The following is a 22,221-nucleotide window of genomic DNA, read 5'->3' on the forward strand; positions in this document are numbered from 1 at the left end:
AATCCAATCTTCAGCCTCAGTTATATACAATATATGTTGATGCCTGACTTAAGAGGGGATTGAGTATAATCAGTGCAGAAGGAGGCCATTTGGCCCATCAGGTCTGCACCAACTCTTCGAAAGAGCATCTCATCCAGGCCCCTTCCCCTGCCCTATCTCCATAACCTTCGCACATTTACCATAGCTAATCCCCCCCAATCAACATTTCTTTGGACACTAAGTGGGCAGTTTACCATGGCCAATCTACCTGATTTGTGCATCTTTGGACTGTGGGAGGAAACTGGACTGTGGAAACAAACTGGAGCACCTGGAGGAAACTCACTTGGGACACTGGGAGAATGTTCAAACTCTGCACAGACTGTCACCCAAGGCCAGAATAGGCAGCAATGCCCACTGTGCCACCATACTGCAATATCCAATCCAATTGGATATCTAATATATCCAAGTTTGTGGTGGCAAAGTAAGCAGTGAAGAGGACAATTAGACAAGTTCAGTGATTGGGCAAGTAGTTGGTAGATGGAGGAGGAGATATCCCAGTACACAAATCACAGAAAGTTGAGAAACAGATTGAGCGAGCAATTAGGAAGTCAAATGGTATGTTCCTCTTTGTTGCAAAGGGGTTGAAGTATAAAAGCAAATAAGTCTTGCTGCCATTACATAGAACTTTGGTGAGATCAAACTTGGAGTACTGTGTATATTTGGTCTCCGTACCAAAGGAAGAATATACTTGTCATTAGGGAGGTCCAATGAAGGGTCACTAGATTGCACAACCCTCTCATCTAAAATAAAGGCAAAATACTGTGGATGCTGGAATCTGAAACAAAAACAGAAAATGCTGGAAAATCTCAACAGATCAGACAGCATCTGTGGAGAGAGAATAGAGCTAACATTTTAAGTCAGGATAACTCTTTGTTGGGTCATCCAGACTCAAAACATTGGCTCTATTCTCTCTCCACAGGTGCTGTCAGACATGCTGAGATTTTCCAGCATTTTCTGTTTTCCTCTCATCTAAGAATCACTGAGGAGAGAGTGAGTAGAGTAGCCCAATAGTGTGTGGTATTTAGAAGAACGAGAGGTGGTCTTACTAAAATGGTTGACAGAATGGGTGGTGTGAGATTGTTTGCCCTCACTGGAGATTCTAGAACCGAGTGTCATCATCTCAGGATAAGATTCAACTGTGGATGCTCAATTCTTGATTATATTCATGACCAAGGATTGATAGTTTTTTTTTCGCTAGATAGATCAAGGGATATAGAGATGAGGCAGGAAAGTGGAGTTGATGTATACGTTCAGCTATCATCTTATTAAATGGCAAAGCAGGTTTGAGGGACAATGTTAAAGGCAAAATACTGCAGATGCTGGAATCTGAGACAAAAACAGAAAATGCTGGAAAATCCCAGCAGGTCTGACAGCATCTGTGGAGAGAGAATAGAGTCAACGTTTCGAATCTAGAGGACCCTTTGTCAGAGCTGGAGAGACCATGTGGACTGCTCCTACTCCTATTTTTTTCGTTCTTGTGACCGGATATCATTAATCAGGAGAACAATAAGTTCAACATTTTCCAAACTGTATGAAGCTTTCTTTTAATTTGCAGTGGTACAGTACTCCCTAAAAGGTACCATTACTCATTACTTTCAGCTCAAATGGAAGTAACGGTTTTGCTAACTAGTAGATGATGCAGCTTAAAAATTAAAACATCAAAAAGTGAGTCGATAACGCTGCTGCCAGTGTCAAAACATATCGTTCTTGTACGATTCCAGAATAGAAATGCCAGGATCAACATAAGCAATGCCTTGGGGGCAAATTGAGATTTGCTATGCACGAATCCAACAGCTTGATGTACAAAGTTTTTCTGACATTTATGGTGTTTGCATGGCTGGTTAGCTGCTTGAGAAGCATTAGCGGTTCATTATTCTGAGTGCACTGTGATTGGTTGATGTGTAGCCTCACTGCCACTGACAAAATTGCTCACTCAGGAATTGCTTATTTCAGGGATCTGCATTCTTATGACTTATTTTAAATCTGTTAAATTCGACCAAATATCACCAGTTTCTGTGAAGACTCTTTTGAGTTTTTAGCCTGATGTTCCGCAGTGACAGAAACAATTAATGGGAATTGCACACTTCAGCAGCGAGCGGCTCTGCACCACTCGAGTGCATGAGCACATATAAAGTAGCATTTTGTTTATTTATATATTTCCACGGTAAATGAAGCACACCTTCCAAATTCAGTTAATCCATGGGGAAAGAGAATAATTTTCATCTGTTGTGGCAAACTGGCTGCAGTGGATTGGCTGCTCATTAAATACCCTGCCCAAATTTCCTCACCCCCACCTCGGTAAAATTGTCCCCAATGCTTATTTGTGTGCTGATAAATAGCACTTCATTGTCTTGCCAAAAAAAATAATAGACTCCATCTACTGTCTCGATAGGCACTAATGTGTTGCTAGACATTAGTCTTATTATAGATTACTTTTCCCATTGCTTAAAACGCTGAGATTGTAATAACTTCAATAGCTTGTTTATTATAGTCCCTAAATTAGCCCCGTTGAAATATCTGTTCTGATTTTCCCTTGAGCGGATGAAAGCAGATTTTCTGCCAGCTGTACTGAAAGGAAATTGGCTGGGGAAACACAAAAGCTATTTTTATCCCATGGTTCCAAATAGCAAATATTCACGCATTGACCTAAGCAGTAATGAGTGTTGCAATTTGCCTGGCCACCAACAGTATGCATTGGACTGACAAGTTTTTTTTAAGCAATCGAAAAAATTAGAAACTTGAACCTTTTAATAAAGCTCCAACTGCACAGTTTGTGACTGGTGATAACATCGCACAAAATCAGTTAAAGTGGCCATCACAATAGCCTTAGGGGGAGGCAGTGGCCTAGTGATATTATCGCTAGACTATTTAATCCAGAAGCTCAGCGAATGTTCTGGAAACCCGGGTTCGAATCCCCACATGGCAGATGGCGGAACTTGAATTCAATAAAAAATATCTGGAATTAAGAATCTAATGATGACCATGAAACCATTGTCACTAATGTCTTTTAGGGAGGGAAATCTGCTGTCCTTACCAGGTCTGGCCTACATGTGACTCCAGAATCACAGCAATGTGTGTGTGGTTAACTCTCAACTGCCCTCGGGCAACTCGGGATGGGCAATAAATGTTGGCTAGCCTGCGATGCCCATGTCCCATGAGTGAATTTTTAAAAAAGTTTTAAAAAGCCTTCACACTAGTTTTCCCAGAACATTAAAGTAGATTAACATTGGTAGGTGTATGTTTTCTTGTCTGTCTTTATGATCAAGAAAAGCAGAAGCTGCTAAATAATTTGTATAGTTTGTGGTTTCTAGCTGATTCTTCTTTGGAAGTAGCAAAATTCACTTTAACATTGTATGTAAACTATATACAGATTGCGAGGACAAGAATTCGATGACGAGTTGCCCGATATGTTGCTGCCCAGAAAATAACACATTGGAAGCTTATAAAATGCCCAAGATGCAAAGCATGCTGCAGTGTAGGCAGTTAGTGCATGGGGCTGACTACCTGTTGTGTTCTCAGTTCATTAGCCCTCCACCTTTCATCTACATTAGGTTTGGATGCTGAAGGAGAGCAGTTGTATAAACATGAAAGGAAATTCAGAAAACTCTGCCTTTTTACAATTACATCTCTGACACCCATAACCGCGCCCCCCCCCCCCCCCCCTCCCCTCAATGACTGCTGTTCTTCCTCCTCACCTAATTTGTTTCCCTTGGAAAATGGCTGCTATGCAATTGTCAACCAACAGCCTTTCATTGGTAGCTGACATATTATTGCATTCCTAGCATTCTTGGCATGTCCGAAAAAGAATGCCAGTAAATTGCCTGACCTTATATTAACCGTTACTGTCAACCCATTTTGTAGCTTCTGCTTAACAATCAAGGGGCTGCCTTCGAGTTACATCTTCCATCCCAGTATGTAGTTCTGCAGAGAGATTTGGAAGTAAAGTTCACGGCCGGAGTGTTATGACCGTTCATGCCGACAGGATTTTCCCACTAAGATAAAAGCAAAATATTGCGGATGCCGGAATCTGAAACAAAAGCAGAAAATGCTGGAAAATCTCAGCACGTCTGATAGCATCTGGGGAGAGAGAAAAGAGCCAACGTTTTGAGTCTGGATGACTCTTCATCAGAGCTCATCCCACTGCAGTGAACGGAAATTTGGCTGGGCGCCAAATTCTCTGACTTCGCTGCAGTGGAAGCGTGGCACGAACAGTCGATAAGATCGCGCCCCATGTGTACATTATGGGACAAATTCTAACAACTGTGGAAGCAGCTTAATTTCTTATGATTCTTAAAAACATATCATTGCAAAATCCTATAAAATCTTTTTTTGAAAACTAACTGAATTTCAAATGTTAAATAAACTTTTTATTACTCCAATTGAGCCTAGTTATTGCACACGCTATTTATTTTCCAAGGTTTGGGCATCTTTACTGATCTTAATGGAATTACTGCCAAGACCAAGGGAAAAAAACTTTGTGGTGAGGACTTATCACCTTTTTTTCAGTAATGAGGTTCCACTGTATTTGCATCTCCTTTATAGACGTTATTGCCTGCACAAAGCATCTTTAAATGTAACACATGTAGCTGGCTGTGCATATTGTTAACATATCTAAAGTACTTTTGTTTCATGTTTGTTTTCTCCAGGCTTCATGGACACGGCCCGTGACGCTAAAGGTATGGCTACTTACCCGTAGCCAAACTCTCTAACTCTCTTAACAAGCACTGAGAGCGAGTTTACAAAATAGTCACTAAAATTAACCAAACTAACCTTTTCTATACAGATTATAATGGGGAAGAGGTTACTAATTGATAGCATTTAAAGCATTGGAAGCTTAAAATATCAGGCAGACTTTCACATGTGATAGTGTTGCTGAAAGACTTGTATATTTTAAAAGAAAATGAGGGATATGCTACTCCAGGTGCCATATTTTCCATCTTTAAAATGCTACGATTTATTTCTGACTGGGCTTGTCATTTATTAACGAAAGGGCTTTTTCATTCTAATCCCCTACACTTGGTTACTTTTAAAAACACATATACATATTGAGACAGGTAAATGTATTTGTATCATTTTGCTTAACCTATCTTTGAGCTTTATGATGAAATATGCATCTATGAAATGCGTGTATATATTTATATACTATAAAAATCTGTTTTACAAATGATCAAGTAACTAGCCACCATATAAGGTTAAAGTTAAAGTTTATTTATTAGTATCACAAGTAGGCTTACATTAACAGTGCAATGAAGTTATTGTGAAAATCCTCCAGTCGCCCCATTTCGGTCCCTGTTCATGTACACTGAGGGAGAATTTAGCATGACTACTGCACCTAACCGGCACGTCTTTCAGACTGTGGGAGGAAACCAGAGCACCTGGAGGAAACCCACACAGACACGGGGAGAATGTGCAGACCCCGCACAGACAGTGACTCAAGCCGGGAATCAAACCTGGGTCCCTGGCACGGTGAAGCATCAGTGCTAGCCACTGGCTAGGTTGGCTCATGCTTAAACTCTCTGTTTCCGATTTGTTTTCTGTTAATTATGGGAATAACACTTTGAAGTTCTACCATATTGTGCAAAAATGGTAAACTTTCAGTGTTCAATGAACAGCGTGGTATTTCGAGGATAATATACTATTTTAAGCAAATTAACTTGGCATTTTGGAAAAAAACATTTTAGAGCAGCAGTTGAAATTCATCCGAATGGTACGTATTTCTTTCTAGCTGTGAGAACAGACAGAATGCTACTCCCAAGACAATGCCAAGTTTCGTGTATAATAATTCACTATTTATTGACTCTTATGGGGTGTGCCTGAGAGCGGACAAGGATAATCGGACCACTAATTTGTTTCTGTACTTATTAGAAAACACAACTTCGATACAGTATGCTCTGCAAAGTGTTGTGGCCAAGATTCAGAATGATCTATGCTAACCTTATCCATCATTCCATAACATGCACCGGAATTTTACCACCTCGCCTACCCGAGGCCAATGGAGAATGCCGTTCTGCAAGCCTCATCCGCCACGATCCTGGGGCAGGCGAGGCGGTAAAATTCCAGCCATGGTGTCTTGGTATAGCAGTGCACTTTGGTGACTTATTTCAGCCGATATTCAGTCTGTCAAATGCAAAGGGAATTTGAACATTTTTTTCCTGTAATATTTTGATCCACTTCATCTTAATTTCATCTGGCAATAAATTAAGACACTTAATCAGGTGTTATCCGTTTAACTGCTTCAGCATATAAACATCAATGACTCGGCCTTTGTGAATTAGCATATTGGCAAAAGAAAAGAGAAGTCGTACAGGCTTTAGTGAAACTGCGTATCATATTCAAACAAGTATTTTTGGCAACGAGTAAGTTTTCCCCAAAGCACAAGGCCGTTGAAAAGTTCGGAACAGCTTGTCTCAAGAAAAAAAACATATTTTCTAACTTGCTGAGCAATACAAGGGACTTCTAAGAAATTTATCAATATATTCAAACATGTTCTTAAGCTACAAGTATAATTCAAGAAAATATTCAGCAGACAGATAGTTCCTAAGAGAGGTCTCGGTTGGCCAAACAAATACAATGATTTTATGCATCCGATTTACTTCCAGAGAATCTTCTTCTCCTGGTAAGTACTTTCCAATTTAAAGTTTATCATTAACAATGCTAATGAAGTTTCTGATTATAAATATGCCAGGTCAGCCATGGTTGACAAGTGCTGACACTTCACTATCAGTAGCACACGGCCAAGGTGTGCTCAGTGATGACACTTACATGCTTTTTGAAGTTGCTTCAACTGTCAGTGACATTGTATAGTTTAACCACATTATGTTGACACAGTGACATACGCACAGATGGCAGAGCAGGTTGGGCGCTCAGTTAACCTCCTTGCCACATTGAGTAGAACCCTTAACAAGCTCTATACTGTGGCCATGCAGTGCTCCTTGTTGTCTTTCGAAGGCCACCACCCTGCAACATTGTAGAGTCACCATTTGGCCATGGTTCATGTGACCTGTTATTCAGAGTTTGACCCGATAGAGAATCTTGCCAGTACCTTTTCCTTGAGGAACTCCAGAATCATACTTAATAGATTCTGTGAATGGGAGAAAAAAAAAGTCTGAATTTTAGAACAAAGGAATGTAGAATTCCACTACGCTCAAGTGTCATTCTTTGACTTCATTTGTGCCCTTGGTAAAATAATACACTTAACTGTCTCTGAGTGAAAAGGATAAATACTTCACCCATGTATTTATGTGGTGAGGGTTACAAAAATTTTCAATCTGAATCATAGAAAATCATAGAATCATAGAAACCCTACAGTGCAGAAGTAGGCCATTCGGCCCATCGAGTCTGCACCGACCACAATCCCACCCAGGCCCTACCCCCACATATTTACCCACTAATCCCTCTAACCTACACATTTTAGGATTCTAAGGGGCAATTTTTAACCTGGCCAATCAACCTAACCCGCACATCTTTGGACTGTGGGAGGAAACCGGAGCACCCGGAGGAAACCCATGCAGACACGAGGAGAATGTGCAAACTCCACACAGACAGTGACCCGAGCCGGGAATCGAACCCGGAACCCTGGAGCTGTGAAGCAGCAGTGCTAACCACTGCGCTACCGTGCCAAAACTGAAGCACCCGGAGGAAACCCAAGCAGACACAGGGAGAATGTGCAAACTCCGCACAGACAGTGACCCAAACCAGAATTGAACCCAGGTCTCTGGTGCTGTGAGGCAGCAGTGCTAACCACTATGCCATGATGTAGCATTTGCAAGCATCTGCTTGCAAATATAAATTTCATAGCACGTGGAAAAAATTCAGCAATGTTTTGTTTCTCACAATGGCAAGAATTGCTAAGTTTCTTTCAAAGAATTATTAGCAGATATATAATAGGTAAGTTCAAATTTTGTATATATATATAAAATTTGAAAGGTTCGACAAGGATCATTTTATATACCTATCTGATTTTGTATTTTCAGTTGTTTGAATGGTTTATGTTGTTAATTTTAAATGCAAATTTGTCTTCTCAATGGCAATCCATTATTGACAGTCCACATGCAGATTAATTGAGAACACATTTCCTACTTACTCTTGTGTCACTCCTGAGGTTTCTGGTTTTTGTGTGCCGCAATGCGTTTTTCTGTGAGTCAAGCTTTCATTTCTTAATTCACGCGGAGGTTGATTTGAATTTTGCACAGCAAAGTATTTAATTTTAAAAATGTAGCAACCATGCAATTTTCCCAACTCCTTCGAAACATTGGAGTACATTGAACAGCAAAAATGTAAATTGATTTTTTGCACAGATTGGAAGGTGTGGCATTATTGAGAAATGTGTTTAGTGTTTAATGTTGTATTGCATCTTTGTGATTTTAAAATAGGAACTATCTGCATGTGTTAAAAAGAAAAAGGCATGAAATAGACTGAGATAAATCTAAATACATAAAAATAAATTTGAGCTACAGGAATGGATGAACATTCTAATTTAATTTACTGTCTAATAGTTGGCTAAATTGGCAACTGATAAATTCAGGCTCTTACAAGAGCTAAAACTGCCACCATAACTAAATAAATGGTATTCTTGTGAACTGAGGTTTCAAATGACCTCAAAATGATTTGATTGAACAGACCTGTTTTATAGAATGATGTGGTGATGAAAATCTATTCAGTTTTTTTATTGGTCATTAGTCAATTAGTTTGGAGGGCACATTCGATAACAAGTTTATTTCATTAGTGGCATTAACTAGTGTTCTTTATTTATGCTGCCCAAGCTTCATATCTTTTTGAAAATATTTGTTTGATATCAGAGGTAGTCTTTTAGTTCTTAATAGATACATACTTTCCTCCTCCTTCCTCCAAGCGTTGCCTCAACTATTTAAATTGTGTTCTCTATTGGCTTATACATGGACATAAAGATAGATAATTCAGTCCAGAAAGGAGTACGGTTAAGTGATTGGCAGGGCAGGCCTTGATAACATCATCTGAAAGTAGACATCTCTAAATAGAGACATTAGATTTCAGTGTCACTGTTGACATGGGTTAGAAATCTATGCTAAAACCTGATGCAAAAGGCAAACAGACTTTGAAAAAGTATAATTTGAAATATTCATTGGCATTGAATAGGAGTGGTGTCTCTTTAATAATTCATTAAGGGGAATGAAAAGTGTCACAGAATTTTTAAAAAGCCTTCTTAAAAGAGCAAAGGTGATGGAGCATATTGATTAAAGTCTTTCATTTGTATAAAATCGAAGACTTTGCTGGCAGTTTGTGGTACCAACAACTCTGATATTTCCAAAAATGTTTTATGTTCCAATTATGTTCCAGTTTAAAGCAACACAACATAAGTAGTAATTTCACTCCTAATTTTATTGTTAACTAATGTAAGGTGGCTGAAAATCAGAGGAATCACACCAGAACAAACCTGTTTAGAAAAATAAAATCTTGAATAGGCAGGGAATAGAGGGATGCGGACCAAGCAGAGGCAAAAGGTCTTTAGTTTAGAAAGTTGTCATGTCTCAGTGCAGGCTTGGTGGGCTGAAGAGCCTGTTCCTGTGCTGTACCTTTCTTTGTAAGGTCCATTTGTTAAGTGGAAACCTTCCAATTGCCACCTAAGACCTGAAATCTCAGAACCAGTAACATAGTCTACTGTAGGAAGTGTGTTGAGGAAAGCATGTGCTGTAGATGTGCCACTGGTGACTTGGGCAACTGTGATTGGCACGTTAGCTAGAGGACCATGTCAACTTTAGTGTGGTTAGCAGCTGAAGTTCAGGGGAGTTGCAAGCCCATGCATTTTTTCCCACTGGTTGAATTTAACGTAACTCCTCGAGTATCATTGAAAGGAATTGAGAAAATGTCCCTGTTTTGTTACCTCATTGTTACATTTGACATTGTTACCTAATTGTTTTGCTAATTCTTTAAAAAGCACTACCGAGCTTACAAAATATTAAAACCCACAATTGGTAATATTTTTCTTGTAAAATAGATTTGATTTTCACCAGATGAGAACAAAATTATGAAGGCATAGGATGTTGGAGGGCTATTTTTCTGAATGTTGGCCATTTTTAACACTGACATGGGAAAATAAGGAACTTGATACAAAAGTATGTCTGCATGTTTTCAACAAGTTGGGCAGTATCAGTGGAGGGAAACAGTTAACATTTAAGGTTGATGACCCTTCATCAGAACTGAGGAGGGATAGACATGGAATTAGTTATGAGGAAGCGAAAGGAGGAAGGAAGAACAAATCAGCATGTTAGTTATAGGGTGGAAGGCAAGAGAAATTAAATGACAAAGGTTTCATGGTACAAAAACAAAAGAAAGTAATAATGGGTGAAATAAAGAAACCAAAGATGTGCCCAGATGAGGTGTGAGTAGCTGGATAGGCTCCATCCTAATGCAAAGTGAAGGAATGAAGTATAAAGGAGAAAACAATGAACCAACAACAAAAAGAACCAAAAACTCTAAAATTGTTAGACTCAGTTTTATGTCTATAACATTATAGAGTGCCAAATGAGATGCTGTTCCTGGAGCTTGCCTTCTGTGAACAATTTCAATAGAAATAGATGGCCAGACATCTGTTTCTCCAGAAGGCCTCATTATGAATGCTTGGCTGAGCTCCATGGATCCAAGGATTAACTCAGTGGGGTCTATTTTGACAAACTGAAGTGGATTGTTTGATTTTTGACATAATTATGAGGTTATAATTTATTCTTTACTTGATTTTTTTTCAATGGCTGTATGTTTTATTTAGATGAGATAAAAAGGTGTGAAGTGATGTAAAACTGCTTTTATTGACACTGTAATGGCTTTGTCTGATTGATGCCTTTATAAGAGCAACAGTTATTTTCCAAGGCAATTTTTGAATGGGTGTTTCAATGCATTTCAAGATTTGCCATTCTTATATTGCACAATGCTTCAATGCTGAAAGCCTGATAGGGAGGGGGCATAGGTAAGACCTTTGACACATACTTTTTTAAAGCCTGCGTGAAAAGTTCACAAATAATGGGGTCAACGTAGTACCACATCATTTACTGTAAGGGGATGGATGAAGACTCCAGAGGCAGTGGGTAGAGGTCCAAGCACGCAGTGGGTGCTTCGTAGGTGATGGGCCCGGGGAGTGGGGGAGGGGGGGAGGAAGGGGTTGAATCAAGGAACGTACTACTTCTTGAGGCTGCTAGCCTTCACCTTTAGGTTGCTGAAATGCTGCACAGTCTGGTGAAGATAGGTGGGCTGCAGAAAGTGATGTGAGTGTGCTGGACCGGTATTTAAATACTGTGCCGGGAACTATCAACTGTGGGCGGATGGACGAATCAGCTGCCGGCGTGTCCTTGAGAAGCTGGTTTGCCCCCACAAATATTACTGGGGGGAGTATGAAATGCCGAACCCCACAATGGAACCGACTCTGTTGGGCTTGCAAGTCGGAGCTCTCCACTCATATTCTTACTGCACATTGCGGAAAATTACCCGTGTGGGAATGGGGTTGGAAATCCCTGAATCAGATCCTGTCCATTGTTTTTAAAGGCATCTGTAAGTTGAGCTGCCTCCTCGAAAATTGGCCTGTTGTCGCCAAGGAAAGCAGATACTTGCTACATTTGCATACTGAAGATGATTTTGAGTAACAGTGGGGAATGTACTTCCACCTTACCTAGGATGTGATAGTTGTGAACCAGCTTGTTCATGACTGATCAGTGCCTCCACTGTTCTGCCTGTGGATATGAAATAGACTGCGACATTCTGTTTGTTGATTAAGTTACTCCAGGGAGACGAGGTGATTTGCCAATATTAGACAAAGCACTGCAGCCCCCTGCGTTCCACAGTTACTGATGAACTGGAAAGCTGGCAGGTTCATTTATTTTGCCAGAAATCTTAAATTTTATGCAGTTGCTGGTTTTCCTAGTGGTTTGCCTGGGCACAGTTAGAAAGATATAGCACTTATCCATTGTCAGTACATCCATTTCCATACGTCAACCATAAGAACACAACATTTGGGGTAATCTCCAATGCTAAGCACAACTCCTTCCAGGTGAAAACTGACTGATTTAAGAGAATGGTAGCATTGTGTAAAAGTCAACCTTATTTAGTGTGTGTCTGTGCTTGTACCCATTCACGATGAAGTGAATTTGAGCATCTTATCTGATGACACCACAAGTTGACTTCACTGATGGAGCCAGGTTAACTCACGTCCAAAGACTGCAGTCTGCAGATGACTGGATATGAATTCAGATCACAGCTGTTACATTCAAATGAAGAATTGTGCTGTCACTAATCTGCAATGCTGCTGTCCAGAAACCAGACATCACCTCAGGTTTAACCTTGAAATGTTGGGAGTCAGTCACTGAGCTCAAATCCCACCATGAAGCCACTCTGGGATTTAATTTCTGTTAATTAATTCTGGAATAAAAGCGAATGTATGTAATAGTGACTATGTAACCATAGGTTGTTATGAAAACCCATCTGGTTCTTTAACCTGCGAGGGAAGCAAATCAACCCTCCTTTCCTGGTTTGACCGATATGCGACTCCAGATTCACAGCAATATGATTGACTCTTACTTCCTTCTGAAATGGTCCAGCAAGCCACTCCATTGTGAACGAGGCAACTGATTGTGCAATAGCTTTTGTGGCATTGGAGGGCAGCACGGTGGCACAGTGGTTAGCACTGCTGCCTCACAGCGCCAGGGACCTAGGTTCGACTCCTGGCTTGGGTCACTGTCTGTGCAGAGTCTTCACATTCTCCCCGTGTCTGTGTGGGTTTCCTCCAGGTGATCCAGTTTCCTCCCACAGTCCCAAAGACTTGCTGGTCAGGTGCATTGGCCATGCTAAATTCTCCTTCAGTGTACCCGAACAGGCATGTGAGTGTGGCAACTAGGGGATTTTCACAGTAACTTCATTGCAGTGTTAATGTAAACCTACTTGTGACACTGATAAATAAACTCTTTAAAAAAAAACTTTAATAATGAAGAATAAAATAATATCCTGAACAAGACTCCATCTCAACTAGCTGATCCCTAGCATTTCAAGAATCAACCTGAGAATATTCCCAGTTTCTGGACAGCAGCATTGTAGATAAATGATAGCACACTCGATGTGAATATTACAGCTCTGTTCTGAATCCATACCTAGTGATCTGTCGACCTGTAGTCCTTGAGCTTCCATTAACCTGTTTCAAACAGCAAAACCAGCTACCAGCAACATCAGATGAGATTCTCAAATTCAGTTCATCATAGGCGATTATAAGCAGGGGATTACTTTGATTACTCACTGCACTAAGTAGCATGACTCATTATCTACCACCACAACTGAACTTGGTCTTGTTATAAACATGGTGAGTAAACGATACAAATTGGAAATGTATTAGTATCCTCTGGGCTTCTAAAATGGAAGAATTCAGCTACACATCCTGAAATCTGTCCTTGTTTTATGGTGGACTGTATTCCCATGAGCTGATGTCTTATCATTAAAGCATTTGGACATCACCTACAAGTTGTTCCTGTATCTTACAGTGCATTCATCCATCATGTGGTCTTATCCAAAATCTTTCAATTGAAACTTGGATTAATGGCATTAAATACACGGCCAAAGATTTGGGTGTGCTTAGGCATCAATTCATCGAATGAAGCATTTTTCCCAATGTATCCTGGTGAAGTATTACCCACTTTGCTACTTGGGCTGTTTTAATATGTTTTAAAGGCTTTATCTGAATATAATTTGTTATAAGAAAGTACTTCTGGCTTGTACAATCTAAATCCATACTCTGTGATTTGTGGAGCTGTGGTCCTGAGTCTTGTTTCATTAGTGGAGACAGTGAGACTAGGGGTGGCATGGTAGCACAGTGGTTAGCACTGCTGCTTCACAGCATCAGGGACCTGGGTTTGATTCCCGGCTTGGATCACTGTCTGTGCGGGATCTGCACGTTCTCCCCGTGTCTGCGTGGGTTTCCTCCGGGTGCTCCGGTTTCCTCCCAAAGACTTGCTGGTTAGGTGCATTGGCCATGCTAAATTCTCCCTCAATGTACCCAAACAAGCGCCGGAGTATGGCGACTAGGGGATTTTCACAGTAACTTCATTGCAGTGTTAATGTGACACAAATAAAATTTTGAAGAAACTAAAAAACCAACTTCTAGCAGTATCAGATACGATACTGAAATTCAATTCATCATAGATGAGTATGGACAGGCATGTAACCATGATTATGGCCAGTAACTGATAGTTGAGTCCTGTGGTTAAAAATAAAGCATTGTTTTGTTATTGATGAATATGCATTGTATTTTTTTTCTTGTTGACCACAGTATACATAGAGTTAAAATTGCTGCTGCATATCCCAGATTAACTAAGATACAGACCTACAAGAGCAAGACAATGCATTGTGTAGGAAGGCTTTGACATGTGTACACTGATTGCTACCCTTATCTGTAGATTTGTACTCATTTCACAGATCATTTGAAATGTTTGGAACTGATCAATGCTTCAACTCCAATCCATTTCATTAAAAGCCTCCTGCAGACTATTTGGCAGCCTTATTTGTGTGGGCAAATGTTGTTATAAATCCCGTGAATGCCTCACTATCCGAGTGCCATTATTAAAAAATGTCATTTTCTTTGTTCGGATCTCTGCAAATACATTTGGGGTTATAACTTAACACAAACACAGCAGCCAGACTGAAGCCAGCAGGGATAACGGTCAGGTCGGGGGAACATTCAGAGACATAAATAAAGGAACAGCATTTGAAAGGTTGATTTTACATTGGAAGTTAGTACAGGGAAAATGCCTTTTCTGAGAGGAATCATGAATGTATATTTATTGCAAATCTTCTGCTTGTATCATGTAAACTATTCATTTACCGATTCAATTCTCAAAACATCTATTTAGTGGTTTAGATATCGGGGGTGATTCTCCGACCTGGCCACGCCAGTCCAGGCGAATCATGTGTGAGCCTAAAAACCCGCTTTGCACCTGGTGCCAAATTGTTTGTGATTCCCCTGGCCCCTTCCTAACAGCGTGAGCTAGATTGCGTTCAGAAAGGGCGAGAGTCTGATTAGCGTAGCATTTGAACATGCAGAGCCTGTTGAAATCCCAGCGCACAGAAAGAAAAACGAGAATTGATGGGAACACTGGAATGTCACACACAAGAAGTAGAACAGTTGGAAGAGCATTAATGGTTAAATGACAAACTTGCAGAAGTATATTCAACTAAGACGGATCTTTAACTAAAACGTGACGAGCTTCAAGCATCAGAAGTCTCTAGTAAGCACCATACAAGATGCATGGAATAGGGGAAATAATTGCATCAGCACAGTTGCTTAAGAGCAAAGAGTTCTGCACAATACTCTGGGAAAAAAAGACAACTCCGCTTACCAGAGCAGTTGCTGAGCTGAATGAAAAGACTCAAGCTCGAAAAACAACTTCTGGAGGGCCAGGGTGCATATTCAATAATTTAGGTAAAATTGTGTTGCAGTGAAGGTTCCATTGTTGCAACATAAACTTCCAGATATATTGTGACAACCCAAATGACGATGGAAGGAATGAAAAAAGCAACAAGATGATCACAATGAACGTCCACCCTGCAAGAGGTTAAAATAGCAAACACTGATCAGTGCAACAGTCGAACCAACCAAATATACACGAAACACGAAAGAATGGAAGTAAAGGATGTAAACTTCCCCAGATGCCTGAACAAACCCCTAACCTCAAGGAAGAACTAGCAATGACAGAGCCTACCATTCCTTTGACAGTAGTGCAAATGAGATATGGATATGGAAAAGTTAGAAGGCCTGCAGACTGCCCAAGCCTTTGAATGCAAGGACTTGAAGGAGGAGGGGGTGAGGTAGGTGTTGAGGTGGTGATGATGTAGTAGCGACAATGTACATACACGATAGTAATAACAATGCAAGACATAAGGCAAATTGTAATTACTTAAATACATTCGATAAAGGCTTTGGGGAGGTGCATTTTAAGGGTCTGACACATATGGTACTGAGCACAGTACTGCCCACACAGGGATGTAAGGGAGCACATGCCACACCCAGGGTCAATCAAGTGTTGGACAGAGTTGTGTACCATCCAGCACAGCTCCGAACTTGTTTTATTGTATATTTGTAAAGAGTCAATAAAGAAGACTTCCAGTCAGCCTATATGTGACTGCAAAGGTTTCTTTGGACTTTCAAACTCTAACCAACACCCTACACCCATTATGTACCAAAGAAAAACATCTGGAGTAAAAGCCCCAAAATGACTAAATTTTCATCAGCCAAGCAACAATCCGTGGAAGCAAACAAAGGAGTGCTTTCAGCTTGGCAGCAATTATTTTACTTCAAGATCCTTAGATCTTTCCCTGACAGTCCTCCTGGTACACCACCTGAACATTCAGACGTGCTAAAATGCATTTCAGTAAATATGCTGTATGCTTTCCTATTTAATTTGATATGCACCTCTGTTACAAATGTATTTGCCAAAATTATTTATCACTTCATGCATTTTCAAGTCCCCTATGCTATTGAAACGCGTGAAACATGTTTTGACTGTTTTCCCAAAGCATTTGAAAAATGTATATGCTTTAGAATTTTTAATTGGAAACATTTCAGTCAAGTAAGCGATTAGCACAATTTAAATATTTCACAAATTCAGTGTAATGAAGACGGGACAATGACATTGAATGTCGTTTGAGTTATTAAATGATCTGGATGATGCTGATATTTGCAGAATTGAAAAGAATGAATGTTACCCATTTTTATTTAGTTTAATGTGATAACAGTCATTTAGAAATAACTCAGCCACATGCAAATTTTTATGAATTGTAATACAGCAAGACAAGATTGTTTTGACATCTTGGGGGCTAAGTTTTGAGTGCTATCAAGAAGAGCCTAGGGATCATGATGCACAATTAACCTGTACCTATTGATAGTAATGCAGCAGTATGCCAACATTATGCTGCCTGTTTATTTAAATGACTTCAGCATCCAGCCAGTGCTAATGGTGTTGTTGATTGCTGATGCATTAACAGGGGGACAATATCATGAGCAGCTAGCACCAGGTAAAGCTAGCCTTTCATTTTAGTTAAACACGTTGGGTCCTCATCCGGTGCCCCACATTGACTGCATTGCTTAAAGCTGACTGCAGCAACTTAATGCCAGCTTGCAGCTCTTAAAGGAAAGCTGCACTGAGATTGGTGCAGGTTATGGCAGTCATGCAGGAAGTATGAAACTTAAGACCTGGAAAGCATCGGAGAATGGCACAACGTGGGAAAGTGTAGCTTCCAAGTTTTTCTCACTGCAATCGAGAACTTAGGGGAGAAGATAGAAAGAAAGAGAGATCTGCAGGGGGCCTGAAGTACCCTGCATCTCGGGGAAGCCTGAAATGTAGCGAAGCCACGTGCTCATCCACTTGCTTCTCTCCAGCTCTCATTAAATAAAAAATCTCAGTGGCTCTTGTACATGATGGTGGATGGCAAACTGAGAGATACTGCAAATATATGCAACTCCAGCCTGGAAGGAGGCAGAGGTTCATCCTCACAGTTGCCTACACAGCCACTGACAATTCTTCTGTGAGGGTTTGTAGTTGTTACTGCAGCAGGTGTCAGATTCCCTATATAATCTGATGCAAAATCTCATTTTTCACAGTCATTTGCAGGCTATTTTTTAATCCAAATTCTTTGCACAAAAATGACATTGTTAACGAACATTAAAAAATAGCCTATGGGAGGGTGTCTAATACTGACTGGGGCTAGCTGATGGTTACTAGCCCAGTCAATACAAGATAATACATCAGTTCAGCTGAGAATGTGTTTTGATTATTGTTTTGAATTATTAACAATGAGGAACAATAATCCTTTCTGCCAATTATTTTCACATCTGCCATCAGTCTGGCACAGTACGTATTTGTTTATGAACTTGAGGACTTAGATTCTTGGAGCTCCAGTTATTTCATGCTTTTGACAGACCTCTGTCTACCCTTCTCGCACTCATTGGTACTGAAACAACTAGAGTCAGTTGCATCCGTAAATGGCAAGACCTTGTCATGACCCTTCATTTCTTATGTCTCTGTCTGACAGAACAAAGTACCACTTGGGAAGTATGATGTTTAATCTGACCTTTCATTGTGGCCCTTTGCAGTGGAGTGCTAATACCCTGAACGTTGTGTGATTTTGTACAGCCCACTGGATTACAATCATCAAAAGAGAATGAACCATTCAATTGGAAACCCAGCAAAGTTGAAGTCCTTGCTAAGACTGATGGATGTGAAAGCTGACTTTATTGTAATTTGCGGTCATTACTAGTTCTTTTTCTAGTGGCTACAGAACTTGTGCCACTTTATCCATTTTGATGTAAGGCATGGGTCATATTCAAGAGCCAACAGAGTCAATCGGAAAAAGCATGTAAGCCAACAGAAACAAAATTAGTTTGCTTTGTAGTTTAGTAAACATCGCATATGCCTGACATACATGAAAATTGTGAAGGTAGATAAAGAAAGCAAGGCTAGAATACACTATGCCCTCTGCTCTTTAACTCTTCTTTGTCCACCATCCACTAAGGGATTGAGAATTTTTGATCTTGTGTCCTGCTTTATCCAGATAACAGCTTTTAAAGCCCCTTCAGAAACATCCAGCAGCTCTTTTCACCAGGACTGCGGATTCTCAGCAAAAGCAAGCGACCTAATGAGAAATATGGCAGCTGAGAAATCTTTCCAGTTGACACTTATTTGTCATGCATTGTGTAGCTAGTTTTTTGGTTTGTCAAGGCTATAGAACTCTGTGTCCTGTGCTTAATGAAATAAGATTTTTTGATGCAATATTGGAAGTTGTATGGAATAATAATAGGTGTAAAAACCTACTGTACTTGGTGCAGGGCACTCAGCTATCAAATATTTAAGTGTGTACCTGAAGTTTCTTCATTTTCAGGGTTATCTATTGAGTGAGGAATACAAAATTGCCAAGTTGGATGATTTAGTTTGAGGGGGCATTCAATTAACAGTTTGACAAGAAATTGCTGGTTGAGATCATTTTTATAATAGCTATTGCCTTAGGAAAATGACTGGTAAGAACTCCAGAATGTTTGCCATATTGTCATATTTCTTTGTTCCCCTTTATCCCACTGGAAACCTGATGAGTTAATAGAATCCCAGAATCCCTGCAGTGCAGAAGAGGCCATTCAGCCCATTGGGTCTGCACCAACTGCCCAACAGAGCATCCGGCCCAGGCCCTCTATCCAGCCCTATCCCCGCCCCATACATTTCCCATGGTTAATCCATCAAAGCTACATATATTGGGACACTAAAAAGGCAATTTAGCATGGTCAATCCACCTAACCTGCACATGTTTGAAATGTGGGAGGACACTGGAGCACTGGGAAGAAACCCACACAAATACAAGGAGAATGTGCAAACTCCACACACTGTCAGCCAAGGCTAGAATTGAAGCCAGGTCCTTGGAGAGCGGAGAGGCAGCAATGCTAACCACTATGCCGTCCATTCTCTATGTATTCTACGTACGTGATCAGGTAGTTTGTTTTCTGGATGTAATGTGAAAGATATTGAGTGGGATTTTCTGATCTTACCCATCCTGGGACTGGAAATAACCGCCCGAGGTCAATGGACCTTTCAATTATCCGTCAAATTGTCCATCCCACCAATGACGATTCCCGCAGCAGGAGGGACTGGAAAATTTTACCCCATTGTACTTTTAAATTGCACTATACTTGCAAGACAAATACATTGGTAGAATGCCAGAGAAACAGTTGGAGAAAATGGGTAGAAGTATTAACCAAATCATGTTCAAGCTACCCAGGAGAGATGACGGCAGGTTATTCTATCTGGTTGGATTGGCATATGTTCACGTGAGGGCCTGCTGGCTGGGGTAAATGAGTTCTTCAGTAAATGATAGTGAATTATACTGTTAATGTATAAGATGGTAACTAAAATAACAACCTGCCCATGCAAAAGGCTATGGCCTACATGGGAGTTACACTGTTTGGTTTAGAGAAGTTTAGTGTTTGCGTAGTAATGTAGTGGAGTGGATCATCTGTCAATCTCAATGGAATAAAAAAAATCAGTTGAGTTTATAAGGGGAATGACATCCACTCTACCATGGCACAGTTCTCTAAGTGTTGTCCCCAGCAGAAAACCGGAGAGATTACTGGTGGATGGTTTTGTGCGATTCCGTTCGCAATTCACACACATTTTGAATCTATTTTTAGAATGGGGTCCTGAAGACACCAGCAATGCCGGCTCCTCAGATCAGGGCGCCCCGATCTACAGACAACTCTACACCCCCCCCTTGTCAGCTGAAACTTCTGCTCCCCCTCCCAGCATGCTGGCATCAGCACCCCCCAAGACACACACACACATATATATATATATATATATATACACACACACACACATATATATACACACACACACGCACACACACACACAAGTACCAGCACCCCCCACTATGGGCTCATCAAAGGATCCCCCTCCAGGAAACTTCCAGTTCCCCCCCCTTCCCTCCCTTCAGGTTGGCAGTGCAAGGTTGACCATTTCCCCAACCACCCAGGGACTTCACTGGCTTAGAATCATAGAAGCCCTACAGTGCAAAAAGAGGCCATATGGCCCATCAAGTCTGCACTGACCACAATCCCACCCAGGCCCTACCCCCATATCCCTACACATTACCCGTTAATCCCTCTAACCTACGCATCTCAGGACACTAAAGGGCAATTTTAGCATAGCCAATCAACCTAACCCACATATCTTTGGACTATGGGAGGAAACCGGAGCACCCGGAGGAAACCCACACAGACACAAAGAACAATACAGCACAGGAACAGGCCCTTCGGCCCTCCAAGCCTGCACCGATCATGTGTTCCTAACTAGACCATCTGTTTGTATCCCTCTATTCCCAGTCTGTTCATGTGGCTATCTAGATAAGTCTTAAATGATCCTAGCGTGTCTGCCTCAACCACCTTGCTTGGTAGTGCATTCCAGGCCCCCACCACCCTCTGTGTAAAATATGTCCCCCGCATATCTGTATTGAACCTTGCCCCCCTTACCTTGAACTTGTGACCCCTTGTGTTTGTCATTTCTGACCTGGGAAAAAGCTTTCAACTGTTCACCCTATCTATGCCCTTCATAATTTTATAAACTTCTATTAGGTCGCCCCTCAACCTCCGTCTTTCCAGGGAGACCAACCCTAGTTTACTCAATCTCTCCTCATAGCTAGTACCAGGCAACATCCTGGTAAACCTTTTCTGCACTCTCTCCAAAGCCTCCACATCCTTCTGGTAGTGTGGCGACCAGAACTGGACGCAGTATTCCAAATGTGGCCTAACCAACGTTCTATATAACTGCAAGATCATATGCCAACTTTTATACTCTATGCCCCATCCAATAAAGGCAAGCATGCCATATGCCTTCTTCACCACCTTTTCTACCTGTGCTGCCACCTTTAAGGATCTGTGTACTTGCACACCCAGATCCCTCTGTGTGTCTATACTCCTGATGGTTCTGCCATTTATTGTATAGCTCCCCCCTGCATTTGATCCACCAAAATGCATCACTTTGCATTTATCTGGGTTAAATTCCACCTGCCATTTCTCTGCCCAATTTTCCAGCCGATCTATATCCACGGGGAGAATATGCAAACTCCACACAGACAGTGACCCAAGCCAGGAATCGAACCCAGGTCCCTGGAGCTGTGAAGCAGCAGTGCTAACCAGTGTACTACCGTGCCACCCCTTACTTGTCGGCTTCCAAGTCCCTCCCCACCCCCTTAGTGTGGCCATCAGTGATTTGCGCCAAGTTCCTGCTGTGCCCAAATATTTAAAGATGCTAATCTGGTACACTCCCTTGCTGAATGGAATGAGCATGGAAGTGAACTGACAACATGATGAATTTTCTGTATTGAAGGAGACGTTTTTGCTATTGTACATAACCTCCTGGCATTGTGGATTTACCCCAGCCCAACGCCGGCATCTCCACATTGTGGATTTACACATACCATGTAATCTTTTTCTGTGTACTTGTGAAGAAACATTACAATAATCTCTCCTGCTTTTCTCTTTTAACACAGAATATCTTGAGTCAATTTTTGAGTATATGCTGATTATCTGCACTGAGTATTTCATGACACAGGATAAACTTGAAGGTCACTGGTACCCACGGGTGTAGCTGCTATTTGTGTGGAATCTAGCTGAGACTAAAATGATTAAATTCTTCCATTGAT

General features: G+C 40.9%; 1 protein-coding gene across 10 annotated transcripts in view; it reads left to right on the forward strand.

Moving 5' to 3' along the window:
• The window catches only part of LOC144479872 (neural cell adhesion molecule 1-like), a 525,390-nt gene that overhangs the window by 354,430 nt on the left and 148,739 nt on the right, over nt 1-22,221 (forward strand). For 6 of the 10 annotated variants that reach the window (XM_078198891.1, XM_078198893.1, XM_078198899.1 and 3 more), the window contains exon 9: nt 4,686-4,715. The exons of the other annotated variants lie outside the window; for them this stretch is intronic. In XM_078198891.1, the coding sequence (XP_078055017.1) occupies nt 4,686-4,715 (30 nt within the window). The remainder of the gene's footprint in view (nt 1-4,685; nt 4,716-22,221) is intronic. 10 annotated transcript variants of the gene reach the window in all.

The sequence above is a fragment of the Mustelus asterias genome, chromosome 27, assembly GCF_964213995.1.
Source record: "Mustelus asterias chromosome 27, sMusAst1.hap1.1, whole genome shotgun sequence".
NCBI lineage: Eukaryota > Metazoa > Chordata > Chondrichthyes > Carcharhiniformes > Triakidae > Mustelus > Mustelus asterias.